Below are 27,981 nucleotides of genomic sequence, written 5' to 3'. Positions count from 1 at the left end.
TTCAGCCAAAACCTTAAGATGGATTCTCTTTAAGACAAATCACAGAGACAGCACAATGTCAGAGGACACTGTCCTATAAACTCTGTAGAAAATATACTCGTAAATTTATAACCAGCCCAGTGAGGGAGATTTGATCAGTGGAATCTCACACCATATACACTATATAGGGTTATACAACCATAAGATTCAGTGCTTCTCATCCTGCTTTAATATAAGTTCTTTAAATAAAGTTATTAGAAACTCTGACTATGAAAATGAGCATTCAGAATATTGCATATTACTATAGCAGTGAATTTTATATATAGTGTGTAGTATGGTTACATTTTGTGTGTAACCTAATTCGATTTCAATAAACTTTTATATGATCTCAAGTTTTAAGGATATTAAATGCATAACATGTAAGTGCCTGAATGTGGACTTCACTCAGTAGCTGATTCCACTGCAACTCACGGTCACCCCAAAACCATACCACCTACAGTTGGTCAGAAGCAACAGAGGGAGTCGGGAATGTAGGATGACGGCTGAATCTCTACAGTGGAAGGAAAAATCCATCCTCCCTCACTGTGTGTGAAGCCACCACCCGCAAGAGCAGGCACGTGTGATCACACCACAGCTTGACAGACAAGCCATTATAAAATGAGGCCAATGCCTTTCCCGTTCTCTCCAGAGTATGTGATGAGGGAAGCTGCTCTCAGTCTCTGAGCTCACTAAGTCGCTGCTACACAGGATTGTGCTTTAGTTACATATCAGACCCACAATGGATTTACATGATCAGTCATACGTTTGGGACAACAATGGTAGCAGCTAAAACTCACTGTAGAAACAATAATAGCATTCCTGCTTTTTAAACCAACCCAACAACTCAGGGGTAAAACTGCAATTCCTTAACATTCTCTGACTGTGCTCACAATTTTAAAAATGCTACGTAAATATCTCCTTACAGGAAGCTACAGTAGAAAGCACGAAAGAAATCAACAGTTACACACATTTAGGTCCATGACATGTGGAAGGATCACCATATTAATCCTGCAGTAATTTGTTATTACTGTATATAATAATAACGTAGCAGACTGAGCACATTAATATGAACCTTGAAGCCAAAACTGTGGTCAGAGCTGCTACACCTACTGAGCAGGCAAGCATTCAGCAGTGCTCTATTATTGAGGGTTAAAAAAAAAGGAGATGTTTTACAGACGCATTGAGAGATATAAAATATTTAGATACAATCCAAGGATGCTTCTGGGTAGCTCTGTGGCCCAGATGGAATTAATTCTGTTTGCATAACTTCACTAACACAATAACTTTCCCTGGGATTGAGAAGTATCATCTAAACTAAAAATACTCTCTCAACACACTTAACATTACAATTGTCTGTTCAAACTGAACAATGAAAAAAGCCTACATACGTTGACTTATTTGTCACTTATTTGCTTTTATCCAAATATGTACTACATACCCAGGGATATGTCACAGATTTCTAGCACTGAGCAAACACTGACTCTGTCTGCTGCCTTCCCATCTCATGAAAACTGAATCTTTTTACTCCAGGAGCTTTGAGTGCACCTTAAGCCAAGGGCTATGAGAAGTCAATACCACTCTTTTGGTTGCTGTTACAACACTGTATACAGCTGTGGATTGCCTAAGGACCAAGTGAGGCTAGAAAAGTTTGAGCACAGAACTTAACCGCTGAGCTACCCTAGCCCTAACTAGCTTAACAAAACAACATTTTCGACTTCGGGTCATGATTATTTTCAGAAAAGATACATGACTTACAAGCTAAAGAAGAAACATCAAGAAGAAACATCAACCAACACTGGATGTGCAATGAAAGTGAGAGAAACCAAATGATCCTAATGCAAAAAGCCACAAAATGAATGTTAGGATCAACATTAGGATCAAATAATCAAATGTCCATGGAAGACTTTAGCCGTCAGACTGTCATGGGTGGCTTGGACTATGCCATGCCTGAACACTAGGGGGACTTTCTGGCAGATGCAATTTTGTCTTGTGCAATGTGTCTTTGTTTTTGTTTTGTTATCAAATTTGTTTGCCCCGCCCCTATACTTTACCTGTTCCCACCTCTGCCCACCTGTTCCTCGTGTCTTCCCAATAACCTTCTCTATTAAATCCTGTGATCTTGCGTCTGTTTTTTGCTGTCTCCTTGTCATTGCGTGGCTTCGGTTTCTTGGATTTGTTCTGTTTTTTGCTTTTGTTTTTGTTGTATCTTATTTATTTTGTAGTATTGTTTAGGTTTTTTTTCTTCCCTCATGTTTCCCTGTGTTTAGTCAGTCTAGTTTCTTTTAATAAAATCCCTGTTACCTGTCATCCCTGCATTTGGGTTTGATTGGCGCCCCTTTTTCTGACAGACACTTCTCGAAGGTTTGTATTCCCATGATTCAGAGTGTATTCCCTCTATTGGATTCCATCTATAGCGTTTCCATGATAGGTTTCCCCCTGACCAGTATAAAGCATTAACTAAAAATTAGAGTAAAGTAAACAGTAGTGAGCATTACTGTTATTCTAGCCATATACAAGTTTACACTACAAAGAAATAGTGTTCTTAAAGTTATATAACATACTGGTGCAAAATGTTTAAAAAAAATTAAAGAAGATTATGTACATTCTAAATATTATGATGAATGATTAAACATCACCAATATTCACAGAAGGCTATATAAGATATCCAGTATGTCAAGAAGTGACTCAGTGTGCCTGGAGGACCAGAGAGGATCCTGACTCAGTCGGTTTGGCATTTCAAATAAAAGTGATCACTTTCATACTTTCACTTTATTCCCTTCCTACAGAAATACAGCCAACTGCCTCCCCACGGGACTTCTTTTCAAAAGCCGCAAATGTTACTGCTTACAAGAGATGTCAGGTGTGCAGGCTTTGCTTGTAGGCCCATGTCTTACCAGTACACCACCACTCTGCACTCAGACCTACAGTACATATAGTTATTCTGCACATGATCATCAACTTCCTGTAGAACAGAGAAGAATCCATTCCAACAACTGCATGTATACAGCAAGGATCTTCCTCCTGTTTGGTAGATCTGCTTTGGCTTGGGAGAGGAGACTACTGGGGTTTCCCCACTCACTGGAATATGATATGAATTAAAGAAACGCATTAACAACTCTGCTCAAAAAGCACACATGCATGCATCACTGCCTGAAGGTACAGTGGGCTAAGTGGAAAAAAGGGCAGACACACAAGCTACCAAAAACTCAAGACACAGAATAAGGCACAGGGAAGAGGGGAAAACAGGCAAAAATGTTTAACACATAACAAACAAGTGAGGGAGACTGAAATAAGGACAAAAAGTTTCCTGACCTTTAGATGAAGATGTGAAATGACAGTATGGGAGCGGTACTATTTGCCTCTTTCATTAATCTGTGCTTTTCTTTCTTGTCTTTTTTTTCCTTCTTTTTTCTTTGTGTATACTGGCTAGAAACTAGAGAAAAGGCTTTTTATAATTATTCATTTAATTTTATATTCCAGCAAAAACTCAAATATTCTCATAGCCAGCAGTCTATCTTTTGTATTCTAGACTCGGAAATGTAAATTTATGAAAGCAATAAAGCCGTGTGTTTTAGTTAAGAGATAGAGTCAAGGTTCTATGTTTTGTACAACGCATATAAGTACAGCATGCATCAGGAAGCCCTGAAGTGAAATAATTCAGGGGAGGACAGCAAGAGAGAGATAAGGGATTGCAGGAGGGAGGCTGAGAGAGAGGTTGAAAGAGATGGCTATATCTAGAGAGTGAGAGAAAGGAAAGGAGGAGAGAATTTAGCGTTGTATGTGCTAAGATGATGATGTGGGAGGAACAGCGTGGGCACTGGCGCAGCCTCATAGGAACAATGTGCATAGAGAGCTGCTGAATGTCTCTCACTTTCGCTTTCTTCCTCTCCCTCTGAATGACTGTGGTTACACCTCCATCATTTTAGGGTTAGAACATATTCACCCTCTATGTGTTTCCCCTTGACCATACAGCAATCATTAAGGTAATCTGATGTAAGTCAAAGACATAAACTACAGCAATCATCATCACCAAATAAGAATAAAGATGAGTGAAAGATGAATAGGGTGGTGGGGGATGGGGTGGAGGGGGTGGGTGGGTATTAATTTAGCCGTCCTGTAGCTTGTTTCATCTTTATGGCAAAAGAATTAACCATAGTACCGCATTTGCTTCATTTATAGCATCTGAGAGAAGCAGAATTAGCCAACATCCTAGTCGTCCAGCTATTGCCATGGCAACAGGATACCTGTTTAAAGCATTAACCGCATGCAAGCCCAAAGTATGCTCAAGTCATAGGCTCAAATCAGGTCACTGGTAAAAGAAGACAAAACCAGATTGTTGGTATTAAACTTATGTGTGTGTGTGTGTGTGTGTGTGTGTGTGTGTGTGTGTGTGTGTGTGTGTGTGTGTGTGTGTGTGTGTGTGTGTGTGTGTGTGTGTGTGTGCGTGCGTGTGTGTTTTCTTTGAGTAAAATCTTATTTTCCTCCTCAAGTCATGCAGTGTTTCCATGGTTACAGTGCAACCAAAGAACATATTCATAGCGTTTTCCAAAATCACAAAGTATCAGATTGTTTGTTAGGGCTTAGGTATGCTGTTCTTCCTTTGGCCTCACAGCACTATACACTGGGAACCCAGTACACAATTACACAATTACAATGGCTGAACTGTTACACACCGCTGGCCCCGGCCAGGCCGGCTCTTCACACATCTTACACACTGCTAAGATGATGCTTTTTTCACTCAGGCGCCCAGCCGTACAAATGGTTGTCCCCTCATGGGCACACACATTGCAAGGAAGAAGGAAATACATTTATTTCTCACCATGAATCATTTATAAGCGTTCAAGTAGACTTTATGAACACAAAAGCACATTTCAGCCCTTTATTCAAGTTGCAGTTGTTGACTTCATGCACATCATGTGAGTATCATGCCATGTAATCAATACTCATTGGTCCACTAACGCTTAACTTTATACTCAAACACACTCGAGAGTAAGTCTGTGTGCCACAATATAGAAACATATAGGGGGTGCGCGATTCTTTTTTTTATTGTAGAAAGTTTGCCAGAAAGGTAAAACAAACAACAACAACAAAAACAACAACAACAAAAAAAAAAATCAGATGTCAGTCAGATATGTTGTACAGGACAAAGAGCACATTCATTATCATGCAGAACATTTACATGGTTCATTCATTCATCTGAAGCCTAATCATGTTTGTTTGTTTGTTTGTTGTTGTTTTAAATTGGTCTGCTAGTTTATTCATATTTTGCGAAATAAAAGAAAATAAATGAAACAAACAAACAAACAAAAAAATAAATAAATACCTTTCTTGTTTAGGCCACACCCACTTTGGGTTTATTTCAATGCAAATTGGGTTTAAATCAATAATACATGTATAAAATGAACACTGATTGGTCTTGTGTCATGAGTTCACACTTCTGAGAGAATAACAGCGTTCCTAGAATTCTCTCACTCTCTCCCACACACACACACACACACACACACACACACACACACACACACACACACACACACACACACACACACACACACACACAGAGCAATCTGTATACACACACTTCCAGTATTAGACTTTGTGTGCTGTTTCTTTTACCCTAGGCCTTACTCTGTTAATCAGGAACTGAATCAGTCTCAGGGGGGTTTTCCTCCTCCTTCGCACACTGCCCACATCCATTGATTTGAACTCTTTCATCATTTCCTCCTTCTGCAAGTTGCTACTTTTACATCTACATGTCTACTTTTGGCTTCATGTCCCTGCTCAAGCCATGGGTCATGTTTCAGATGCTAGTAAGACCATACAGGATTCCTTTATTTATCTTCAGTAACTGTTTCATCTAGGTCAAGGCTGTGATGGATCTTATAATATCCTGGGAACACTCTACATAAGATATAGATGGGATTTCAGTCTAAAATAGGAAATTTGTCCACAACAATATATTATATCACCAGCTGGAAAAGTCATACTGTTTTCCCCAGTTTACAGATACTTATCAGTTACTGTCTAAATATTCGTGTCTGTTTCGGATTAAAATTATATTTAGCATTGTCAGAGCTGCGACTGAACTTTGCCACACATTTTTTTCTGCTCTTCTTAGCTAACTATAAATGAACCATAAATGATCTATTCAAGTCAAACCTCAAAATACATTTCTACCTGAACTCCTTTTATTCAGTCTTGTTAGTTCATGTTCTTGCTCTAATGATTCATCAGTAGCAATCCCTTCAAAATAAATAATAAAATCTGTAATCTTTAATCAACATGCAATATCTTTCACATCGTTCACTCTCACATCCTGCTATAAAGCAAAAATGCTGAGCTGTTTTACTTGTGGAAGAAAAATGCATTGTGATTGAACACCAGCACGAGACTAAGAATAAATCTAAGTTTGAATCTTGGATAGGTCACTAGTTTCCAAAACCAGGGAGTCAGTGCACTATGTGAGCATGATTGTAATAAATAAGTCAGTAGCTGAGACACACAAGCAGAGTGCATTAACAGTTGAGCAAAAAATGTTAAAGTAAAAGCGGCTCAGGCGTTTCCTCCCTGCGGCACGAGCGTGAGCTGCACATTTCAGTCCTGTGATGCACCAGTGTGGAACTGGTCTAGTCTGCCCAGAACAGTGCTTCTCTGATCTCTTTGCTAAGCGAGGTAGCTCATCAGGGCATCGACATTGGCATATGAACACTGAAAACGAAAGTGTACAAGCAACTAATTGTGTGAAATTTAAGCAAAGAATGATCAGCAAATGTTACTCAAGAGTTTGTAGCAAAACGCACAAATGTGGTGAGTCATCCTTGCTGTTAAATATCCCAAGATCTTAGAAAAATGGTTTCTCGAGGATTCTTTGAATAGGTACATGGTATCCGCTTCCAAAAGATTCTTCTGATGTCTGTGTGCAGAACAATACAAACAGGGTTTTCATATCCAGGTTCTCGGGTTTCCTTCCAAAAACACGCCAGTAGGCAAATTAGTGTAAATGAGTGTGATTGTTTTTGTGCATGGTAACTTGCAATGTACTAGCTTCCCAATAGGGTGTCTTCCCCCTAATATGCCAGGTGTTCCTGGGACCGGGTCAGAAGCCATAGTGACTCTGACCAGGATAAAGTGCTTACTGAAGATAATTGATGATGATGATGATGATGATGATGATGATGATGATTATGGTTGTTTTTATGATCTTTAACATAAAATGAAACAGCTTTTTATACACTCATTGTCCTAATATGCAAATATTATTAGCTCTCAGCTTAATCTGTTTTTTTTATCTGAGGGCTTTCTGAGAGAATTGACTGGAAACTGTCATGCTACTGTGTTGTATTTGGACTGTAAAAAGCAGATAAATTGATGCAGAAAGCTTACATGAATCAAGCTAAAAATAATACTGTACTCTGAGTGAAAAGGACTCTAAATGAATGGAGCTGTCCGAGAGAGACTTGGGTAGAGTGAAGATAACAGACTTCAACTCCTCCTCCCCTTAACCTCCTGTGGTCTCCACACATCATCAACTACTGCACACTCTAGGGACAGCTATTGCAACATAGCCCATGGAAACGAGGTAACACCCGTACAGACGTTACAGTTCATTAGATCACAGTAGATGAACCATACTAAGATAAGGTTAGATCTGAGTTGCACTTTTCTAACCTTATAATACAGTGAATGGCTAAGATTTTTTTTTAGTATGAGATATTTCCTGTTTCCTGTTATATTTTGGGCTCTGTGGTAACGAATTACACTGCAGGCTGAAAGCTTAAAACAGATTAAAATGTGAAATGTGGACTTCATCCTTGTTCCCACTGATGGAGCTGCAGCACCGCTGAGATCTTCATTATGCACTTGTACTCAATTGCTAGTGCTGCTGTTTCTGAGGAAAAACCACAAGCCCACAGCAACAGAAGAGGAAGGTTCTAGACACAAAACTCAAAGCACTATCACACACTGAGAGACTGCATGACTAGATATAAATTTGTCTTTTTATCTTTGTGAAAAGGGCATGGTGACTAATTGCCAGTGTTCCTCAGACTCCTGTGGCTTCTTTAATTCTCTCTAACCTTTAGTAGAGCGGCTTTCCCTAGCACATAGCTCACAGCATTTTACCTATCGTTTTACCTTATTCTATGATCATAGAAATCATTTGCTAATTACAGTGATCTCAACCATAAAGAATGACAGCCAGGTTTTAGTGTTATCTCCTAAAAACAAAATTGCAGGAGCTTCTCACCATTTTTCAATGAAGTTAAGTGTCACATTAATGAGAAATTCAATGGAGACAAATGTGAAGACAAATGTTGGCCTCAAAGTTCCGATATCCAAAGATCTTTAAGACACAGTTGTGCTAAGTTAGGGCAATAAATCCTCTTGGCTAGTTAGCAATAATCACAATGCTGTTGATGATATCAGCATAAAAGGTAAAGCTTTGGAACACAACCTGTTTACGCTGAGTGTATAAAAGAGGAGGTGAGACAGCTGAACAGACTAAAGGACTAATGTGATGATGCATCAGTCTTCATTACAAAATACATTTTAAATGTCACTAAAGATCATGTTTATTATAAAGATTCAAAAGTTTGTCAGGTTGAACTTGTAAGTTAATTTAAAAATACTTACTTTTTTTCCTAAACAAGTAGATTTTATGACTGTAGTTATGCCAACCATAGGCTTGACCAGACTGTACAATGCATATAGTTCAGGAACAGACACACAAGTATGGATGTACACACACCAAGGCACTGGGATGAGACAGGAAGAAACACAGAGTGTGGAGGAACATACAGTATCCAAAAGCCCCATGTATGCTGCCAGGCCAACGCAGTCACATGGGCAACCCCGTTTTCCACATGCCCAACCCCCACACACACATACACACTCCTGCCCCTGCCTACTCACTGTTTCTTTTCCTGAAGACATTCACGCCTTCCCTCTCTCTAGTGACAGAGCTGCGACACTGATGCCTAGTGGCACTTCCATCGCCCTGAGTTTCATTCGTTTCTCTGTGATAAAGTCAGAGGAGAGAGTAAGAGTGGCAAAAGAGAAAATGATCGAGGGCTGGGTTGGGTGGGAGTTGCTGTGTAGAGAGAAATAGGAAGGCAAGAAGAGGCAGAACAGAGAAAGAGAAAAGTAGGAGAGAGTGTCAGCTTGTGTCGGCCCTGTATCCCAGTGGGTGGTGTTTTCCTCACTGCTGCTGTGGAAACAACATGTGACAGAAAGATCACATGGAGAGAGGAGAGCGTGTTGGTTACTTTTCAGCTACAGGCTCAAATCCTCCCGTACTGATTCCTCACTCCTCTTACCTGTTCTTATCTTCCACATATTCAGCCCATGCATCATAGATGGATAGCAAATCTTCAGCTTGCGGTGCCTGTTCCTGCCAGAAACTCACGCCTGGGTAAAATTAGAGCAGTGTGTGGGCGCACACGGCAACACGCTCATAACACATCAGTTAAACATCCCTGCAAACCAAAAGTCCGCCTACTCCATATTCAGCAGGTTAAAGACACAGCTCAAATAAAGCTGGGAATTTCATTGACTGATATTATTAGCGAATGAAGTGTGTGTTATTTGTGATCCAGGGTAAAACAGCAAAGAAAAACAGAATCCATGACATAGAAAAAGGCAAAGATACACTTTTTATGCATTTTGTAAATGTGTATTATGATTAGCCATCTTGTAATGGACTTCAGGAAACACGTTCTGGAATGGGGAATAAATTAATCTGTGCTATAGGAGCGTTATAAGAGAACCACAATAAAATATTCCACTTTTTGTGATGTGTGAGCAGGCTCAGGTCCCAGTGCCAAGCCTCTAGCAGCTGCTGGTGGCGTTAATATTTCAATTATGCTCATGAATAAATGAATTAAATAGGTGCTAACATTGTTCAATGGCATTGTACCGGATGACTCCAGCGGCTTGCTAGTGCACTGAACTGGATACTCAAGATGATTAGAGGAACACTGCATTGTGATTTGGCTTTTGGTGTTAAAGGCAAGCCAATGGCACGGCAAAAAAGTAATCAAGAAAAGCATGAGATTATTTGTAGTACAGAGTACAGTTTTATATATAAATAGCTATTTTATTCAAGATTATGGGGGGGGGGGGGATCTAACATTACATTTACTCATATGTATGTAAAGTAAAGTAAAAATGCCTTGTAAACACAGGTAAACTGGCACAACAAACAATATCCGAGTTGCCATTCCATTATAATTACACTTTACCTTATAAAGTATAATCATTAAAACATAAGTTTTAATTTTGCATAACTGAAATAACTGAATAACCATCTAACATCTCTGAAATAACTGAAACCATCTGACATCTCAAGCCTGAAGACGTTTTTTTATATGGTAAATAGCTGTATGTTTCATAGCTCACTAACTACGCAAACACTTTCTGCTGTTAATAGTCAAATATGACTGGTCCCTGGGTTTGACTTAGCCGTTCACATATCCTCAGACATGTTAAAGGTCCTGTGTAGGAAAACTCATTAAGTTCTTATCATCTAAAACTGTAAATGTCATACATGCTAAAGGTTTCTGATTGAAGCTCTGTACATCATCACCCTGTGACCTATTACGCCGGGTTCTTTTCGGACTTTTTTGACACTAATAAAAACAATGACTCTTATAAGAGCTCTTTGGTTGTTGCTCAGGAAAAACACTTAAACATGGTGTATTGATCCCAACAACAAAAGCAGAACACGTTTTGGACAGGAAAAATTGCTTTTTTCTAATGGTCTGTATTCATTCATTCATTCATTCATTTACTACTTTATCATGTTTAGGGCTGTGGTGGATACATAGCCTCATGAGGCAACATACAAGCTGGATGGTTCTACAGTATATCACAGGGCATCACACACACCTTCACACACTCAATCACACCCAGGGCCAATACAGAGTAGACAGTCTGTCTAGCAGCATGTTTTTGGGAGAAACTGGAGAGCCCACAGGAAGTCCACGTGGACCCAGGTGCTGGCCAGAAGAGTGTATATACTGCATAGATGATGATGAATGCCAGGCTTATTCTTAAGTTATTCCTCTTACAACATATTATTCAGTAGCTACTGCAAATTATTCCGTAGCTACAATGTCACTAATAGGAAAAGTATGTCATTACTAAAGTGAAGAATGTAAATCTGTCCCTGCATATGTATCATGGGACTTCAAGTGCTTAATAAAATTCTGAAACCACTTTTGAGGGCTCAAAATCACTCATTAAATGCAGATCCTCTCCTTTTGCCTGTAGCCTTTGCTGAATTGCTGGCTTTTCAGGGCAGCCTCTCCTGTCAGAACTCATTTAATGCTCTTTCACAGGCATCCAGACCTTTCCACAGCCTGACAAAGGTGACATTTACATTTGCCCTCTATCAAGGAAAGAGAAACACGGGTCTGGATCCCTCTAGACCTATGTTGGATCCCATAGAGATCTCACTCAATAAGGTTAGAGAAATGTCCAGCCCTGCAAATCTCCTATCAACTATTGCTGAATTACTAGTGGATCTGTGTGCTTCGAGTTGATGTTTTTTTTTTTCCTCAACTGCTAAGTGTGAACAAACACTGTGCACTTCAGTGTTCAGTGTATTTTTCTCGTCTTTGTCATTGTTGTTTTTCTTGTAAATAAAATAAAAATGCAGGGGGTCAGTTCTTATTGATTTTGGACTTATCAGTGGCTGCTCAACTTATGGGCATTTCCATTTCAAAGAAGCAACAGGAGATAAAACAGCTTGAGGAAAAACATACAGTTTCAACATGCTAGTTTGAAGAACATGGAAAAATTGATAAAGCTCCTCCACTGGTCAGAGTCAACAGAGCACAAGTGGAGAAGCTTTATCAAACATCACAGGGGAACATGTATAAATCTATTTCATATATCTGAATAACTTTGAGCTTGCAAATATGGGAACCGATTATTTACCAAAAAAAAAAAAAGTTTTAAAATACATGTTGCTATGTAATATTCAGAGCTTAATGTTTATTTGATTCAGAGTAAAAACATGATGGTTGTTGAGGCATACTTAAAGCATGTGTAAAATTTTAATCATTACAATGAGTTGAGAAAAAATATTTATACTTATACTATATACTATATTAATATGAATGATTCAAATTAACACCACACAGCTGTTGAATTCTCATATCTGATTGTTCTGAATGCATTGATTTATTTTTCAATGACAGCAGCTTTCATAATGGTTCTGGCTGTAATTCAATCACCAGCTTAGATTAATGCTCTCATTCACAGGGACATGTTATTGTCTCTATATTAACAGCTTATTCACATGAGTGTATAGTGAATGATCAACATGATCTAATGCTAATAATTAAACAAATTAAGGTTTCCAATTAAAAGGTGAAGATTCTGTAAGCAGGAGTTTATTTTACATTTTTGGAAAGTGCCTTGTATGTCAGCGCTTTGTAATAGTAAGTTTTCTGCCAGGGAAGTCATTTCAAGACAGAGTACTTTGCTACTTTCTGGTTTCTCAATATGTTTTTTGTCTTATTTACTTTAAGAGTCATAAAAAATGTAGACCGAAAAGACTATAACTGTTTATTGCTTTGATAACATAAGCAATAGCTTAAAATTTGCTCCACTGATGTTCCACAACATTGCATGTACCTACAAATAGTACAAAAATGCAAAAAAAAATAATCATGATGAGCCTTGCAGTATTTTTCTTTATTAATTAATTTTTAAAAGAAATCTTATGATTGGAAAATTGCTGCGACGCTGTGATATGCTGTTATTGGAAAAGAATCCACTTCTGGGGTAGTGGTGTGATGTGGACTATTTTCTTAATACAGCATGCCCCATTGTTACTTTTTTATAGTTGATTTTGTTCTGTTAGATATACTGTCAGAGATTTTAGGGTTGAGAATCTTATTCACATGCTTGTGAAGGAAGTAATGAGAATTATACTGTATGTTCAATGACTGAATAGTTAAAAAACAACAGAGATGGATTTAGTGGATGATGGATGTACTGTGGAATTGGAGACAGACACAAATAACCTTGTGCAGATAGACATTTTTGATTAGATTTCAACACAGTTTGACATGGTTTCTAATACGTTTGGAAACAGTCAATCTGGCAACCTTGCTTCATGAATAAGCACCTCAACTGCAAGGCTGCATACTTTACACTAATCCTGGACTGACATGAAGAAACACTGATACATGTACATAAACCCAGAGTATAAATCTCAAAGATGGATGGAATTAAAATTGTCAATAATATTGATCACAACACCAATCCATCAATCTAAATGGTTAGCACATTTACATGGGAGATTTCATTCTTTTTTGACCAGATGTACAGTTCCTTTTCCAATCCTGAGTTCCTGATTAATGTGCTTTCAAATAAGGTGCTACAGATTTTGTCATTTAATGGTTATTACCAAAATAGCCTCAACTAAATAAGGTTTCAGGCTAAAGTAGCTGAACCGTGAACCTGGCACAATTTAGTATAATATAATGAGAAAGTTCCTCATGAAAAAAAGAATTTATACAGATTTTGTGATAGAATGCAGACTAAATTAATGCCAGAAGCTGTCATGGCTGTACTGTGTTTAAAAGCCAAATACTGTTGTCCTTATCTAGACATTCTGGACAGAATTTCAGAAAATGAGCTCCCAATATCTCCAGACTTATCGTGTCATTTCTGCTCTTGCATTGGCACAGGAAACAGTGTAAGCCATTTTATTGCACAATTTGTTGCAGGACCTGTGCAATGGCATAGACATGAGTAAGCGTTTAGGTTATAAGATTAGGTATGAGGAGCAAACTGTATTTCTCAAGCAGATGGTCAGAATTAAAGACAAATTATATGGAGCAATGAAAGAACAAGCACTTATTTAAAATGTTATATTGAATTAGAATAACAAACTCTCAGGTCCAGTCTACCAGCAGCACCATAATCAGATATGTTTTATATAACAGTCATGTGAAACTGATGTCTTTTATCATATCCTAGGAGATCTGTGATCATTACAAATAAGAGAATAACCTATTAAAGATGTATTATTATTATTAGTAGCAGTAGTAGTATCATTATTATTATTATTAGTGAAAAAAGAGAAAGATGCTAACATTAAAGTTTTAAAGTACCACATAGTAAAACAATGCAAAATTCACCTGACTAGAATATAGGCCATTAATAAAAACAATTTAGAAGCTACGGTATATGTTTTATTATATTTTATAAATGCATGCTTGTTTCAGTAGAATTTTCCAGCCCACATTGCCTTGGTCCATTTATATCCTATAAAAAAATCTTGAATTTAAAGTGTACACAACTAAGGGTGCTAAATCAAAGTTCAGGAAATATGTGCAGGGTTTGTTTAATTCAACAGTTATATACTGGCAGTTAACTTGTATTAAAAGAAGGTTAATTTAATGTCAAGGTTAGCGTGAGGGGAAGCTTAGCATTTATTTCTTTTCACTTCATTTGTATTAAATTGTTTGTCCCATCTTCAGGAGGCTGTGCACTGGAATCCAAAGGATGCCATATCCATCTGGGTGCAGGAATCCAAGAGTGGGTAGGTAATAGTGTATATATAGAAGAGGGCAGTTAGTGCTTTCCTCCAGGTACACTCAGCTGCCCTGTGACTTATTGCAAAGATGTGAATGGGATTTTAATTTTCTATCTAGTTCTCTATCCAGGTAAAATTTTCTATTTAAAACTGTGGTGATAATTTATTTATTCATGCATTTTACATCAGTAAAAACACTGTGTGAATATTTTTTTTTTCAAATGTGAAACAATAGCACTGGGAGATTTGGAACATAAACAGCACAAAAGAGGGGACTGATATTCTTTGGGACAAGCACCAAGAAACATCAGGCATTTTGCCATTGTCTCATCTTCAGTCATCAAATCAATGTAAACGGAATAGGAATTCAATTAGCAGAGCATTTTGTGAGTAAGAAAATAAACAACAGTTGGACAATGGATGCTCTGAACACTATATGATTTTGCTACAACAGAGGCACAATTCTATCCACAGCCAGACGAACAGTAGGAAGTGGATTACAGCAAGGAAACAAATGATAAGCTGAATGAGACAAGGAAGGATTGTTTAATATCTGGAGGGTATCCTAGGTCTGTAGAGTTGCTAGACCACCCTATCCAGTGAGCTGAAAAAGGCAGAAAAGCAATTTTATGTCTTCATCAATGTGTGAAAACAGATCAAATGCTACACAACAATGTTGTGAGTCAGAATTCCCAAAAGACCAGACCCTGATGCAGTCTTGTGAGCACAGCTGAACTGTATGTGGTGCTAAATAAAGTTTTATTTCATAGATTATACAGACCAGCATTTCTCTGCGGTAATACCTGGGTCAGGAGATCTGAAAACCATAGCCGCAGAGGAATTTTGGATAACTTTTAGTCAAAAAGGAAACACAAGTTTCAAATATTTGGCAGGCAGTGAGGGGTCTGTAGTCAGTAGGGTTCTAGTAACACTTCTGTTACCCACAAAATGATAACATTAAGCTGGATATTGTTTGATTTATTTATTTATTTATTTATTCCTCTAGTGCAGAACTCAAAATGTACACATTCATTGTTACTGTAGTTTAATTCTCAGGATTTGTTGGGGTTTTTTTGCACATTTATGTGTGTGTGTGTGTGTGTGTGTGTGTGTGTGTGTGTGTGTGTGTGTGTGTGTGTGTGTGTGTGTGTGTGTGTGTGTGTGTATACAGTACATGTGTACATGCGTGTGTGTGTGTGTGTGTGTGTGTGTGTGTGTGTGTGTGTGTGTGTGTGTGTGTGTGTGTGTGTGTGTGTGTGTGTGTGTGTGTGGTCAAACTGCAAAACACAAAGAACTCAAAATTACTAAGCAGTATTGCTCACATGACCAAATGCAATTTAGAACTAAATGCAACATATATTGCATGAACATCTTGACAAACAGTATAAAAACAGCAAACGTCTAAACAATACCACACATGTGCATTAGCATTAGCCGTTTAGGCGCTAATTACAAATAGTGAACTAAATAATAACTCAAAAAATATCAATTCACTTAAACAATATAAATCACTCACCATGCTGGGGAATATATAGTTTTGTTATTTTTATTTTTAAACTGGAAATTTTATTCTTGTTCTAACAAAGTTTAGCTAAACAACATGGCTTTTCTCTCGTGTCCTTTTATTTCCCGTTAACTAACCTTTTTTTTTCTCTAAGCAATCCCATGAGCATACTAGCCGTACTAGCGTCCTTAAAGAGGGCTGCACCCAAAAACTTCATTAGGTCAAGATGGACTTTTATTCACTCTATGAGACAGTCATACATTATCGAACGTACAGCTTTGTACAGCTTCATGCTCAATGGCCTATGAGATTGAGCATGATTGAGCATTTAAGGAGAAAGCAAACAAATATGAGGACAAATCCACTATATGAGATTTCTATCTCAAGGGCCGTTACACCACAAAACTCTAAATAAATAATTAAGTTCAGATGCTACAGAATGAAAAGGATTAGTATATAATAAACAAAACTATCTGAACATTAATTTTTGAATGGTATTGTATCAGATTTTATGCATAACAATTTATTTTTATTCTGCAGTATGTAAAAGATACCAAACCATAATCCTTATTCTCAATTATTACTCATTAGCATTTGGCATTGTAGCTTTACATTATGCAGTGTGGTTTAAAATGTTCCACTTCATGTAGATTTAAGAAAACACATATTCATGAACAGCAAAAACAAAGGGATTAATTTAGAAATATTGTGACAAAGGCACCAAGTGCAAGAGAGAGGGAGAAAGAAAGTGGGCTGAGCTAAAGAAATCACAAACCATTATTTCTACACACTGCATATTTTCACATTATTTCTACATAATGCATTGCAATTTTTGCTTTAACCCTTGAAATAGTTATAATATGTTTTTCCGGTTTATACAAGGCTAATTATAGCCATATTACATAAAAATACACTAACAACTCAAAGTAATAATCTTATCCGTCTGGACATTTCACTTCGAGCTGCTGCTGTGATTATAAGCCATTATATGCATGATACAAAAACATTGAATCTTATGCTATGCCAACACTGGAACTCTATACATAAGATGCTATATATTAACACAATAATTACTGTTCATTTCCTTATGACCTGAATACAACTATCGCAGTCAAGAAATCAAAATCACAGTGTTGTTTCTGGTTATTTTCATGGTTTCTTTATTTTGCTGTGTCAAAGAGCTTTCGATTGTCATTACTGACACTAGTTTCTCATTGGGGTCTAGACCTCGATTATTACAAAGCTGCTTTGTGATCATGCATGTTGTTAAAGGCGTTAAACAAACAAAATTTAAGTGAACTGAACTGAATAAGTAATTAATACCTTGTCAATAACTCTCTATAGGGGTTCTTTTACAGGGTTATGAAAAAAAACATCATTCAAAATGACTCACAGACTCTTTTGGGCTGAAGTTACAAGCTGAATGCAATTTGTAGTGATTAACGGTCCACATTATTAGACTCAAAGCCTATAGCGGGGGTTAATAGACAGGCAGACAAATACAAAGACTCATTTATAACTGATAACCAGGTAAACAGGCAAGGGTCAAAACCAGGAAGAACCATGATCACTAGGACCACAGAAACTTGATAACAAAAAGCACGACGAAGACTATGTGACAAATGGAAACAGAAAAACACAGAGCATATATTCAGAAACTAATAAAGGGTAAACAATGAGCAGGGGATCCATATTAGAGAACGCAACAAGACTAAAAAAGAAAAAAGAGCCCATGGTCTTAGTCATGATGGCAACCATGATGCAAATCACAGAGAGCATGATGACACACGATGGGAGGACTGAACACGCTCAAATCTTGCATTGGAAAAAAGCAAACCAAATCCCCTACATCACCCAGGAACCAAAATACTGCCTGATGAAGTATACATTGCCTTCAAGGCCTAATTCTACTTTGCTTGGTTTGTTATTACAACATTTTCTGTAAAGATGTAAAACAATGAAGAATGAAGAAACTGAGTTTAGAAGTTTCCAAATTCAGCACAAAAATAAGTAGTGCCTGGGACAAAACCTAGATTTTGACCTACATATTTAGATACAGAGCTGCCTCGTCAACATTCTGTGTTGAACACTGAAGAGTTCAGTAAAGGTGTTTGTCTCTAAATGACTGACAGCCATTGTCGGTAGCCTTCCAATTTCTAAAACAAATAAATCACGGTGGTGCAACAGACAAGGCTTATCTAAGTTCAAATCCTTCCAATGCCACAGCTGTCCATGGCTGAGAGTTCAGAAAGCAAAATCGGCTGTTCGGTATGGAGGACAGGATGTCATTACTCTCCACCATTCCCCTGGGATGTTATGCTGTTATGCTGTGATGCAGCATGAGCAGCAGTTCAAAAAGATATGGAGATGGGCATCCCATGTCTCAAAGAAAGAGTTAGCAAGTGGGCGAATCCAAAATAGTACAAATAATAACTAGCAATGTTCACGGATAAATGCTGGCCTGTATTACTTTTCAACCTTTCACAAAGAAACGTGATGGAAAAAGCATATTCATTACTCTGTGACTCTTTAAGACACTCACCTTAAAATAGCTTTATGGAATACATGTTTTATATACATGAATACGCTTTTTACATTTTACTCTTTACTTTTGTTTGCCATGATATTCACTGTGGTCTCAGTACAGCAAGCAGCTTTTTCCCTTCTGTCCAGGAATTACACCAGACTTAATATAATTAAAGGACTGACAAGGACAAACTTTACACTTGCCTCTGGAGAAAGACATTTGCTCAATCTCTAATGACAACACCCTTTCCTGTCTAAATCCTACTAAATCTCTAACTTCAGAGCACTCTGGGGAATAAAGCCCGGTCACTTGATTGTGTCACAACATCAAGATGCATGCATTGATTACAAATAAATAAATGGGTTATCCTGATTTTATTTAAACACATCTAATGAAAAAGGCCATCTCTAAACAGACTGAAGTTATCAATGTTTAGTGAAAATTCCAGATGAGTAATTAAAGAAACACTCACGGGAAGTCTAATGAAGGTCAACCATTTCCCCAAGACTAAAGAACATTCACAGACTAATCAGAAGCTAATTAACTTTATCGTTCTTTGAATATAGCAATCTAAGAAAAGACTACGCTATGTGAATATGCTTATAGCAACATGCTTATTAATGCTTATTCAACACCATTTACAATTTCAGATCAATCAGAAACCAACTAACATTTTCTGTTTATTAAAAATTGTATTCAGATAAACTGTATTTGTATAAAATGTCTGAGAAACTCTCTGATGTAAGAGTTCACTGGCCAATGTGAGGCCACACTCAGACAGGCTCCAATTACCCTGTAGCATTTTGGCTACTGAAACAAGAAATCCGGGTGACTAGCTAGCTCTTGCACCTTCCCCAGGCTTTCCCTCAGACCAAAGCTCCTTTTATCTTTTGCTAAAAAAAACAATCACTATGTAGAGTAGATGCTGGTTTTATTTTAATTGCAAACTGATGTTCATGTCCAACAGCTTTTGAAATAATCTCTCATCACATTTGTTGGCTTAACAAAGGGGCAAAAGTATATTCTAAATATAACTTGAACTAGAAGTGGTGCCATGTAATGTTCACAGCAATTATTGTATGAACATGAAATTCTAAGAAAAATAAACAAACTTGTTTTTTAATTCTATTTTATAGAAATGAAGATATATGTAAATGTCTATATATATATATATATATATATATATATATATATATATATATATATATATATATATATATATATATATATATAGCATGTAAGAACCCTGTTCAATGATTATGGAATGTACAGTCAAGCACTGGATCTGTAGAAGATATATTCATATAGAGTGTTTACTCTTAAATCAAGAAATGATTTATGAGAAATGCCTAAGCTGCAACATAATTGTACTTGCGCCGGCTAAAGCCTATGCTTGAACAATAACACACCTGCCCATATTAAACAATGTAAATGAGGGCGCAGGGCAGAGATCCTTTGGGTTAGAGGAGTACTAACAGAGCATTAGACTTCTGACTCAAGGCTATGGCAATGAGTCAGAGAAAGGTCAACAATTAACACCCTACTCCAACATCTACACAGCAAACAATTAGCTGATTCTAGCAGAAAAAACACTGTTTTTTTTTAAGAACTAATATTAATGGATCACTATTGGATAAGGCTTTGTTACACAATTAGGACTATTTGGAGTAATGGAGCTGACGATGTATATTCTGCATATACTGTACCACTGTTCAAATATGATAGTATTTTCAGAAAGAAGGGTAGACAGATGAGTGGATGTGGTAGCTTAGTGGTTAAGGTGCTGTACTACTGACCAGAAGGTCATGAGTTTGAATCCACCAAGCTGCCACTGCTGGGCCCGTGAGCAAGGCCCTTAACCCTCAGTTGCTCAGTTGTATAAATTGTAAGTCACTCTGAATAAGGGTGTCTGCTAAATGCCAAAAGTGTAAATGCAGACACTCAGAATTGTAGATTTATGTTATTTTACTCACTTAATTCCCTAGACCTTGAGGTCAATAGAAAAACATGTACACTTTTTCAGTATAAAAAAGGAGTAAATATTCAAACATTACTGGCAATATGTATGCTACCTTGCTGACAGGTTCGTACTGTTGTTCTTTATTTACAAGACAAAAGGCAGTGTTTGACTTCCTGGTCTTTTAAAGGTCAGATAAACAGCTAAAGATATGCACTGTACCTGTACAAAATAGCCCCGTATGACAAGCCTGTCGTCACAGGGAACACGAAAAAGTATAAAGTGTGATTAAAAGCAGGACATTGATTGGGCTTTTACTGCTAGTCATAAACATGGTTATGGGTCTATAAACAGGCCTGAGTCTGACAAAATATGACATGGCTCGTCACGTGGTAGGGACTAAAAGAGATTAAAATAAATAAAGGAATAAAAGCACAGTAATATTTCTCAGTAAATGTGAGCAAGCAGGTGTTGCTTTATAATTGTTAATGACAGTTTCTGATATGAATTTCTATTATGGTTGTATAAATGGGTTATCATTTTGTCCTTCAACAATACCTGTTGTCATGATTTGCTGGGGAATTGATGCAAGTTCAGGTTGTTTCTTACAGTATGTCAAGCAAACAAAGCTGAGGATTAAGACAGTATTTGTATAAAGTCGAAAAGCACTGGGAAAACAACAGAGACACAAAAAGGGCAAAACCAAACACACAAAATAATAAGTTATGTTCAAATCCCAAGAGAGACAGACTGGCAAACATTAGGTCAGTAATGTCACTAAAAAAGACTGGAGCAAGAATTCGCAAACTACTCCGGTGTTTGTAAAAGGGTGTGACTTTTATTGGATTATAGATTACTCGGGTGATTATGAAAGGGGATGGATTGTTTGGTTCTTCTGACTGTTCATGTGACTGGATGTTGAGTTTTTCAGGGTTACTTGCTGTCTGGTCTGTTTTCTAATTTTTGACCATGAATGGTCGACTATTTTGGATACTTTTAATATTTAATAATATATACTTCTGCTTACACCCACTGTGTAACAGCATTAAATTTCCTGTTCAAAATCTGGTCTAAAACGTAAACAATCTGAAAGATGAGACACACCCCTATACATATTTTTGAGAGGTGTAGTATACAGGTCACATCCCTACATGTACTTCAATTGTGGCAATAAATAAATCTGTATCCTCCGCTTTTGTCTTTCTCTTCCTTTTGCTGAAACAGCTTCCTTTCTCATTTATCACTTAATCTCTATGGGTTCTTTGATCTAAAAGCAAAATAAAGCTTTTTACACCTACAATAATCAATTTTAAAAGACATCACACAGGAAGATAAGTACACCCTGTAGTACTTATCTTCCGGGGGGGGGGGGATCTGGGATTACCATGAGGCCTTGTTATAGTTTTAGTCAAAGTGAGATGCAGTAGAAAAGGGTATAAATTTAGTCTAAGTTAAGTTAAGTTTACGATGCCACCAATCGGTATGTATTAAACATAAGTTACTTATTCAGAAACCACTTTATACTGGTCAAGGTCACAGTGAATCCAGAGCCTATACTGTGAACACTGGGTGTGAGGTAACAATGTGCCCTGCATGAGACAGCAGTGCAACCATGCATGCACATTCACACCTATTTTATCCAATCCAATTATCAGCAATGTTTTGAGAAGCAGGAACAAACAGGAGAAGGGTTGCACAGATATGGGAAGAAGATGCACAGAAACTTGACTCAGTCAGCAACTCCATCTCAGGATTGAACCAGAGAACCTTTAGCTGTGAGGCAGCAATGCTATTAACTATAAACAGGTACCCTGCAATAGAATGGCATCAAATCCACAATGTATTCATGCATCATGCCCAGTGTTCCTGCTTGGGACATCAGTCCATCATAATCATAATCATCAAGAGGACCTATGTGGAAATGTAATATCCAGAAATGTATGGTTTGTTTATGCTGAATACTTTCTGATTGGTGTCAATATGAACTCTCCAGCTGTTGCAGTGACACCCATGCCCAGCTGAGCAAATTCAGACAGACTACAGCTCTACTGAGAGAGGATAAAAGGATAAAGATGGTCTAGAACTGATTACTTACATTTGCCCTGTTAAATCCTGGCAAGCCCATGTTACACTAAATATGCCTGCTCTTCTCTCAGTGTGCATGCTTGTTCTGTGAGCATTTTAATTAGACAAACATGTCCCTTGCATTAATCTAATGACAACCTATTTTGTAGTATATTATACAAGCATATGAAATTTTTAAAGATATTTTACTACAAAAATAATTCCATGAATAAGTCGACTAAGTAGAGCTGTGCACTGCTTACTGACAGGGATGCCAGATATTTGTATTTATCTCTTTCAACTTAAAAACAAAAGTATTTGATTGAGTCATGGAGACAACTGCTGAATATTTTCTTCTTTACTGAGCATTTAAACGCTACATGAACGTAAAAGAAAAGAAGTTATCTGCAGTTATAAGAAGTGATCTGCAATTTTCACCCTCCTCACTTAATTATTAATGTGATGTTTGGCTCCGCTGCATTAAAAACGCATAACACTTGAACCAATAAGAATGAACCACAAAGATAGACATCCCTGGCTTTCTTCCAGTGTTACATACTGTATCTGTTGGAGAAAGATTTTAATACTATAATAGCCAGCACGTTTTGACACATTTACCTCCAATAATTTGTAGGATACTTGGAGGGAAATGCTATACAAAAATAAAAAGCAGTTTGAACAATTGACTTTACTCAACAATTATGTGCAACGGTCTGGTTTATGTGACACAGCAGCCACTATATAAATTTCAAATACACATGAAACAAATAAAAGCTGCTCGCTCTGGATTTCCTATCAGACAGGCAATTTAACATAATTTATATAGCCATGGCATGAGTTTGAAACTGGTACATCCTTTATTATTGTGTGACACTCCGTTTTAATGAAAGAACATTCAAACATTCTTTAACATCTAAGTGATTTACAAGTAAATCTCATAGCTTTACATTGATAATTAGCTCATATTAACACATGCATAGGTTTCTAATACGGTACCTTTTTGAAATTCAAAATTACTTTGGAATTGGTATTTGATGGTCAAACTTTGCAGATTACCAAAATGTTTTTTGTGTTACATATCATGTAAACCGATTCTTGTGGAGTTTTTGTGGATTATAAAGTAGCCTCTTGCACTAAAGCTGCTCTGTGACTAGAAAGCAAAAAAATATATATATCATAACATTAAAGAGGGAACAGAATGGAAGCAAGTGTTAACTGATTTGCTTCGTGACACAAGCCACAACTGTTACTACTTGAGTTTAATGAATATTTAAAGCATTTCACATAATCTGTCATTTAATTTTTACAATGCTTTTGCTAGCTAGGAACCAGGTTTCATGGGTGGGCAAAGCTGCTGTTATCTTTTAGCTATGTTAATCTCTTTCGGGTTATGAGCTGCTTACCATCTTACTAGTAGGGATGTTTCTGAAAAATTAATTAAGTATTTATCAACAATAATGATAACTTACATTTTGTTCCATAGTGATATTAGTACTGGTCTTTACTTATCTTTTTTTTCTATCCTAATCTCAATGAGTTGGCATTAGCTTATGGAACACAGGATAAATGCACTAAACTATTATTGTTGTTGTTGTTGTTGTTGTTGTTGTTGTTGTTATCACTATTGTTTATTATTATTATTATTATTATTATTATTATTATTATTATTATTGTTGTTGTTGTTGTTGTGAGCATTAATAATAATAATAATAATAATAATAATAATAATAATAATAATAATAATAATAATAATAATAATTGGGTTTCATCCCTTTATCGCTAAGACATTTAGATACAGGCGTTGTCTTTACATATACATCCTATATCCTTGAAGGTGTCGATAGGTCGAGCACAGAAAAAACCCACAACAAATGACTGCCATCTTCAGGTGTAACGAAAACTAACCGCCTGTAAGCCAAGCTCTGCTCTGCTGTTTAATAAAGACCGATAAAGACACAAGTAATTGTCCCTATTTCATTAAAATTTGTATTTTTAAAATCTAATCTTGTGATAGATTTTTATTTGAGACCCTCTAAACTGGACTAATAAAATGACCAATGTCGTAGTGTTTACATTTACTCGAATTCAAATTGCGTGAACTAAGAGTACCACAAAATTTAAAAATATCATATGTGCGCAAGAAGTGTCATGGGTCAGGGGTTAATTGCACGTGTTAAAACGGCCAGGTAATATTACACTGTGAAATTTAAAGATTATTAAGTATGTTATATGATGGTTTTTTTGTTGTTGTTGTTGTTTTTTTATCATTATTGTTATTAATTATTTTTTTACACAAACAGGAGCTCCTGTGCGCTACACTTGGTCATGCACAAGTGCTGGGACGGCACCCATCAGGGATCTAAAGCAAAAACAAGCTAAGCATTTTACCTCGGTGTCGTAGATTTTGGTGATGAGTGAAAAGGAGTACTGCTTTGACTCGCGGATGTGCCGGATGGCGAGCTGCACGGCGGGCTCGATGCCTTGGCTGATGCCGCTCATCAGCGCCGACTCGTTCATTGGCATCAGCACCATGATGGGCACGTCCTTGGAGGACCAGGCGGTGTCCGCATTGTGCCGCGTGTAGTCGTTGCACACCTTCGCAGCGGCGGCGGATAGGAGCAGGCATCCGGACAGAAAGACCACAATCTCCCGCCCGCCGCGGCCCCTGCGGCACGGAGCCATGCTGCACCGCGCACGAAGAAGAGCCGACGCGCAAACTACTCACTGGCCGGGCATCGCAGTCTCGAAGACGCTCAGGGCTGATTAGATCTCCCAGGACGGAAATACATTCAAAATCAAAAGATCAGTGAAAGATTTAGGGGTTCCGCAGCAGAGCCACTTAGGCTGAGGAGGTAACGCGCGCGCTTGTGTTTTGCGTGTGTGTGTGTGTGAGCGAACGAGCGCGCGCGTTCGAGAGAGAGAGAGAGAGAGAGAGAGAGAGAGAGAGAGAGAGAGAGAGAGAGAGAGAGAGAATTCCGGCAAACGTTCAACACTGGAGTTCTCAGCTGAGATGCGTAATTTGGTCGCAGTCAAATAAACAAAACACCGTTCAGGTTCCCTTCAGCACCACACCTGTCAATCAATCCGTTTGTCTTCCTTTAAACTGAACCGAATGAGTATACGTACAAACATCCTTATACAAACATAAAACGGGTCGTGTAAAAGCGCTAGGTTGTACTCGCACGAGAGGTTGTTATGGATACAAATTCAGCATCTGAGTATATTCCGGTCCAGTGGAGGAGTGGCATCGCTACATGTCCACGCACAGGTGTGTGTACGAGAGAGAGAGAGAGAGAGAGAGAGAGAGAGAGAGAGAGAGAGAGAGAGAGAGAGAGAGAGAGAGAGAGAGAGAGAGAGCTCAGAAAAGAGACTCCACTTGTGCAATTAATATCAGCAAATGGATCCGTTTGAGAATGTCCGTGCGATTTCGGTGCTGCTCCGAACTATGCTGGTGCTGGTAAAGTGCCCCTGAGAAGCGTATCGCTTGTTTAGTGGGGCACACACACACACACACACACACACACACACACACACACACACACACACACACACACACACACACACACAGTAAAGCTCACACACAATCCTCAAAGATGTGCGACGGTACGCGTCTCCAAACAAAACACGTTTGTGTGCTTATACAGCTTGTCAACGTTTTTTAAAAAAAATCATGTGTGTTAAATATCCTATAAAGATTGCACAGTTAATATAAACTTTAAGTTATTGAAGGTTACATAACACCTTGTGAGCTCACGAGATTTGACAAGTTCATTTACAAAGATTTGTGAGAAACTGCAAAATACTAGTATAAATTTAACAGCGTCGCTGTCCAGGGTTCTGATGCTGTGGCTTATGGTTGTGTTATAATTGTTAGCCTTGTCTTGTATTTTGCTGCATTAAATAAGGAAATACACGAGTACCGATGGCCCTTAATGTTATGTAGATACTGGTGCTTTAATGCAACAGTGTGCAAGTGTCCTTTCTGTTTCAGTTTTCTTTGCGCATACAACTGCTTACCTTTCAAATTCTTCACAATGAATAAATAGCTTTTGCGTATGTGGCATTATTTTCCTAAATCTTATTAAGTAGGCTACATTTGAGTATGTATTGTTTATTGAAAAAGTTCACCCAGAAGTCAGATTTCTTTAATATAAGCAAAACTGGTAAATGTGATACAAGTGTCTCTAACAAATCATATGAATACACATAGTATATACAGTAAGTCCTAATATAAGATAACAGGTGTATATCATATAGAAATTAGCATCTTGTCTTCTAAGTTGTAATTAGGTGTGGGGAAACTAAGGGCCAGTCAATTGCATCAATGCCTTTGACATCCAGAAACTGCCTATACATTCTTTCCACATGAGGCCATAAAATTGCACCAGGACAAACACAGAGCCCACTGAACCCACTGTAAGTTCTGACAATATCTCTGAGGAACAGCAGTTATGGTACCGTTGAAGGATATTCCTTCCTAGACCATCACTGACCCACTGCCAAATCAGTCATGCTGGATGATGCTGAGGGAGCATAATATTTCCCCATTGCATCTCCAGACTCTTTCACGTCTATCACATTTGCTCAGTGTGAACCTGTTCTCATCTGTGAAGAGAACAGGGCACCAATTGCACACCTCCCAAATCTTGTGTTCTTTTGCAAACACCAATTAATCTGCACAGATCTGGGTTGTGAGCACAGGTTCAAAAAGAGGATGTCGGGCCCTCACGCCACCCTCATGGAGTCTGTTTCTGACAGATTGGGTCAGAAACATGCACACCAGTAATCTGCTGGAGGACATTTTATAGCATTGGCAGTGCTTCTCCTGTTCCTCCTCACACAAAGGAGCAGACACCAGTCCTGTTTTGAGTTGTTGCCCTTCTATGGCCCTGTCCAGCTCTCTTGTTGTAATGGCCCTTCTCCTTGTATTTCCCCCATTCTCTGTGCTGGAACTGCTGAAACTGTGCTGGAAGACACACCAAACCTCTGTGTAGTCGTACAGATGGATGTGCCATCCTGGAGGGGCTGCACTTCCTGTGTAACCTGATGTGGTTGCATGTTCTGCCTCATGATGCAAGTAGTGACAAGGACCATAACAAAAGAGATGAGAGAGCAATTGTCTGTGGCTGCACCTGTAAAACCATTCCGGGGTTGTCTTGCTGTTGCCTCTCCAGTGCACTTGTTGAAACTTTTAATTGTAAGCAGGTGAAACTGATTCACAATCACTTTTCTTAACTCGACAGATTAAAGTCCCTGATATTCTCTGAAGTTACATTGAATTGATGTTACTCTGTGATGATTGTGTTCTTTTAAAACGTTAAGCAGCATATACACATACAATCTGACTTGCCTATGATTGAAAA

The 27,981-nt window shown here is 37.9% G+C and overlaps 1 protein-coding gene across 2 annotated transcripts in view; it reads right to left on the bottom strand.

The window, feature by feature from the left end:
- Positions 1-26,042, bottom strand: part of gabbr2 (gamma-aminobutyric acid (GABA) B receptor, 2) — a 163,090-nt gene extending 137,048 nt beyond the window's left edge. The window contains exon 1 of one of the 2 annotated variants that reach the window (XM_027175611.2): positions 25,007-26,042. In XM_027175611.2, coding sequence (XP_027031412.1) covers positions 25,007-25,300 — 294 coding nt within the window. In that variant the 5' untranslated portion in view covers positions 25,301-26,042. The remainder of the gene's footprint in view (positions 1-25,006) is intronic. The other variant, XM_027175610.2, reaches the window with a different exon arrangement.
- Between the last annotated feature and the right edge of the window lie 1,939 nt (positions 26,043-27,981).

The sequence above is a fragment of the Tachysurus fulvidraco genome, chromosome 24, assembly GCF_022655615.1.
Source record: "Tachysurus fulvidraco isolate hzauxx_2018 chromosome 24, HZAU_PFXX_2.0, whole genome shotgun sequence".
NCBI lineage: Eukaryota > Metazoa > Chordata > Actinopteri > Siluriformes > Bagridae > Tachysurus > Tachysurus fulvidraco.
This window is presented reverse-complemented; position numbering and strand designations above follow the sequence as displayed.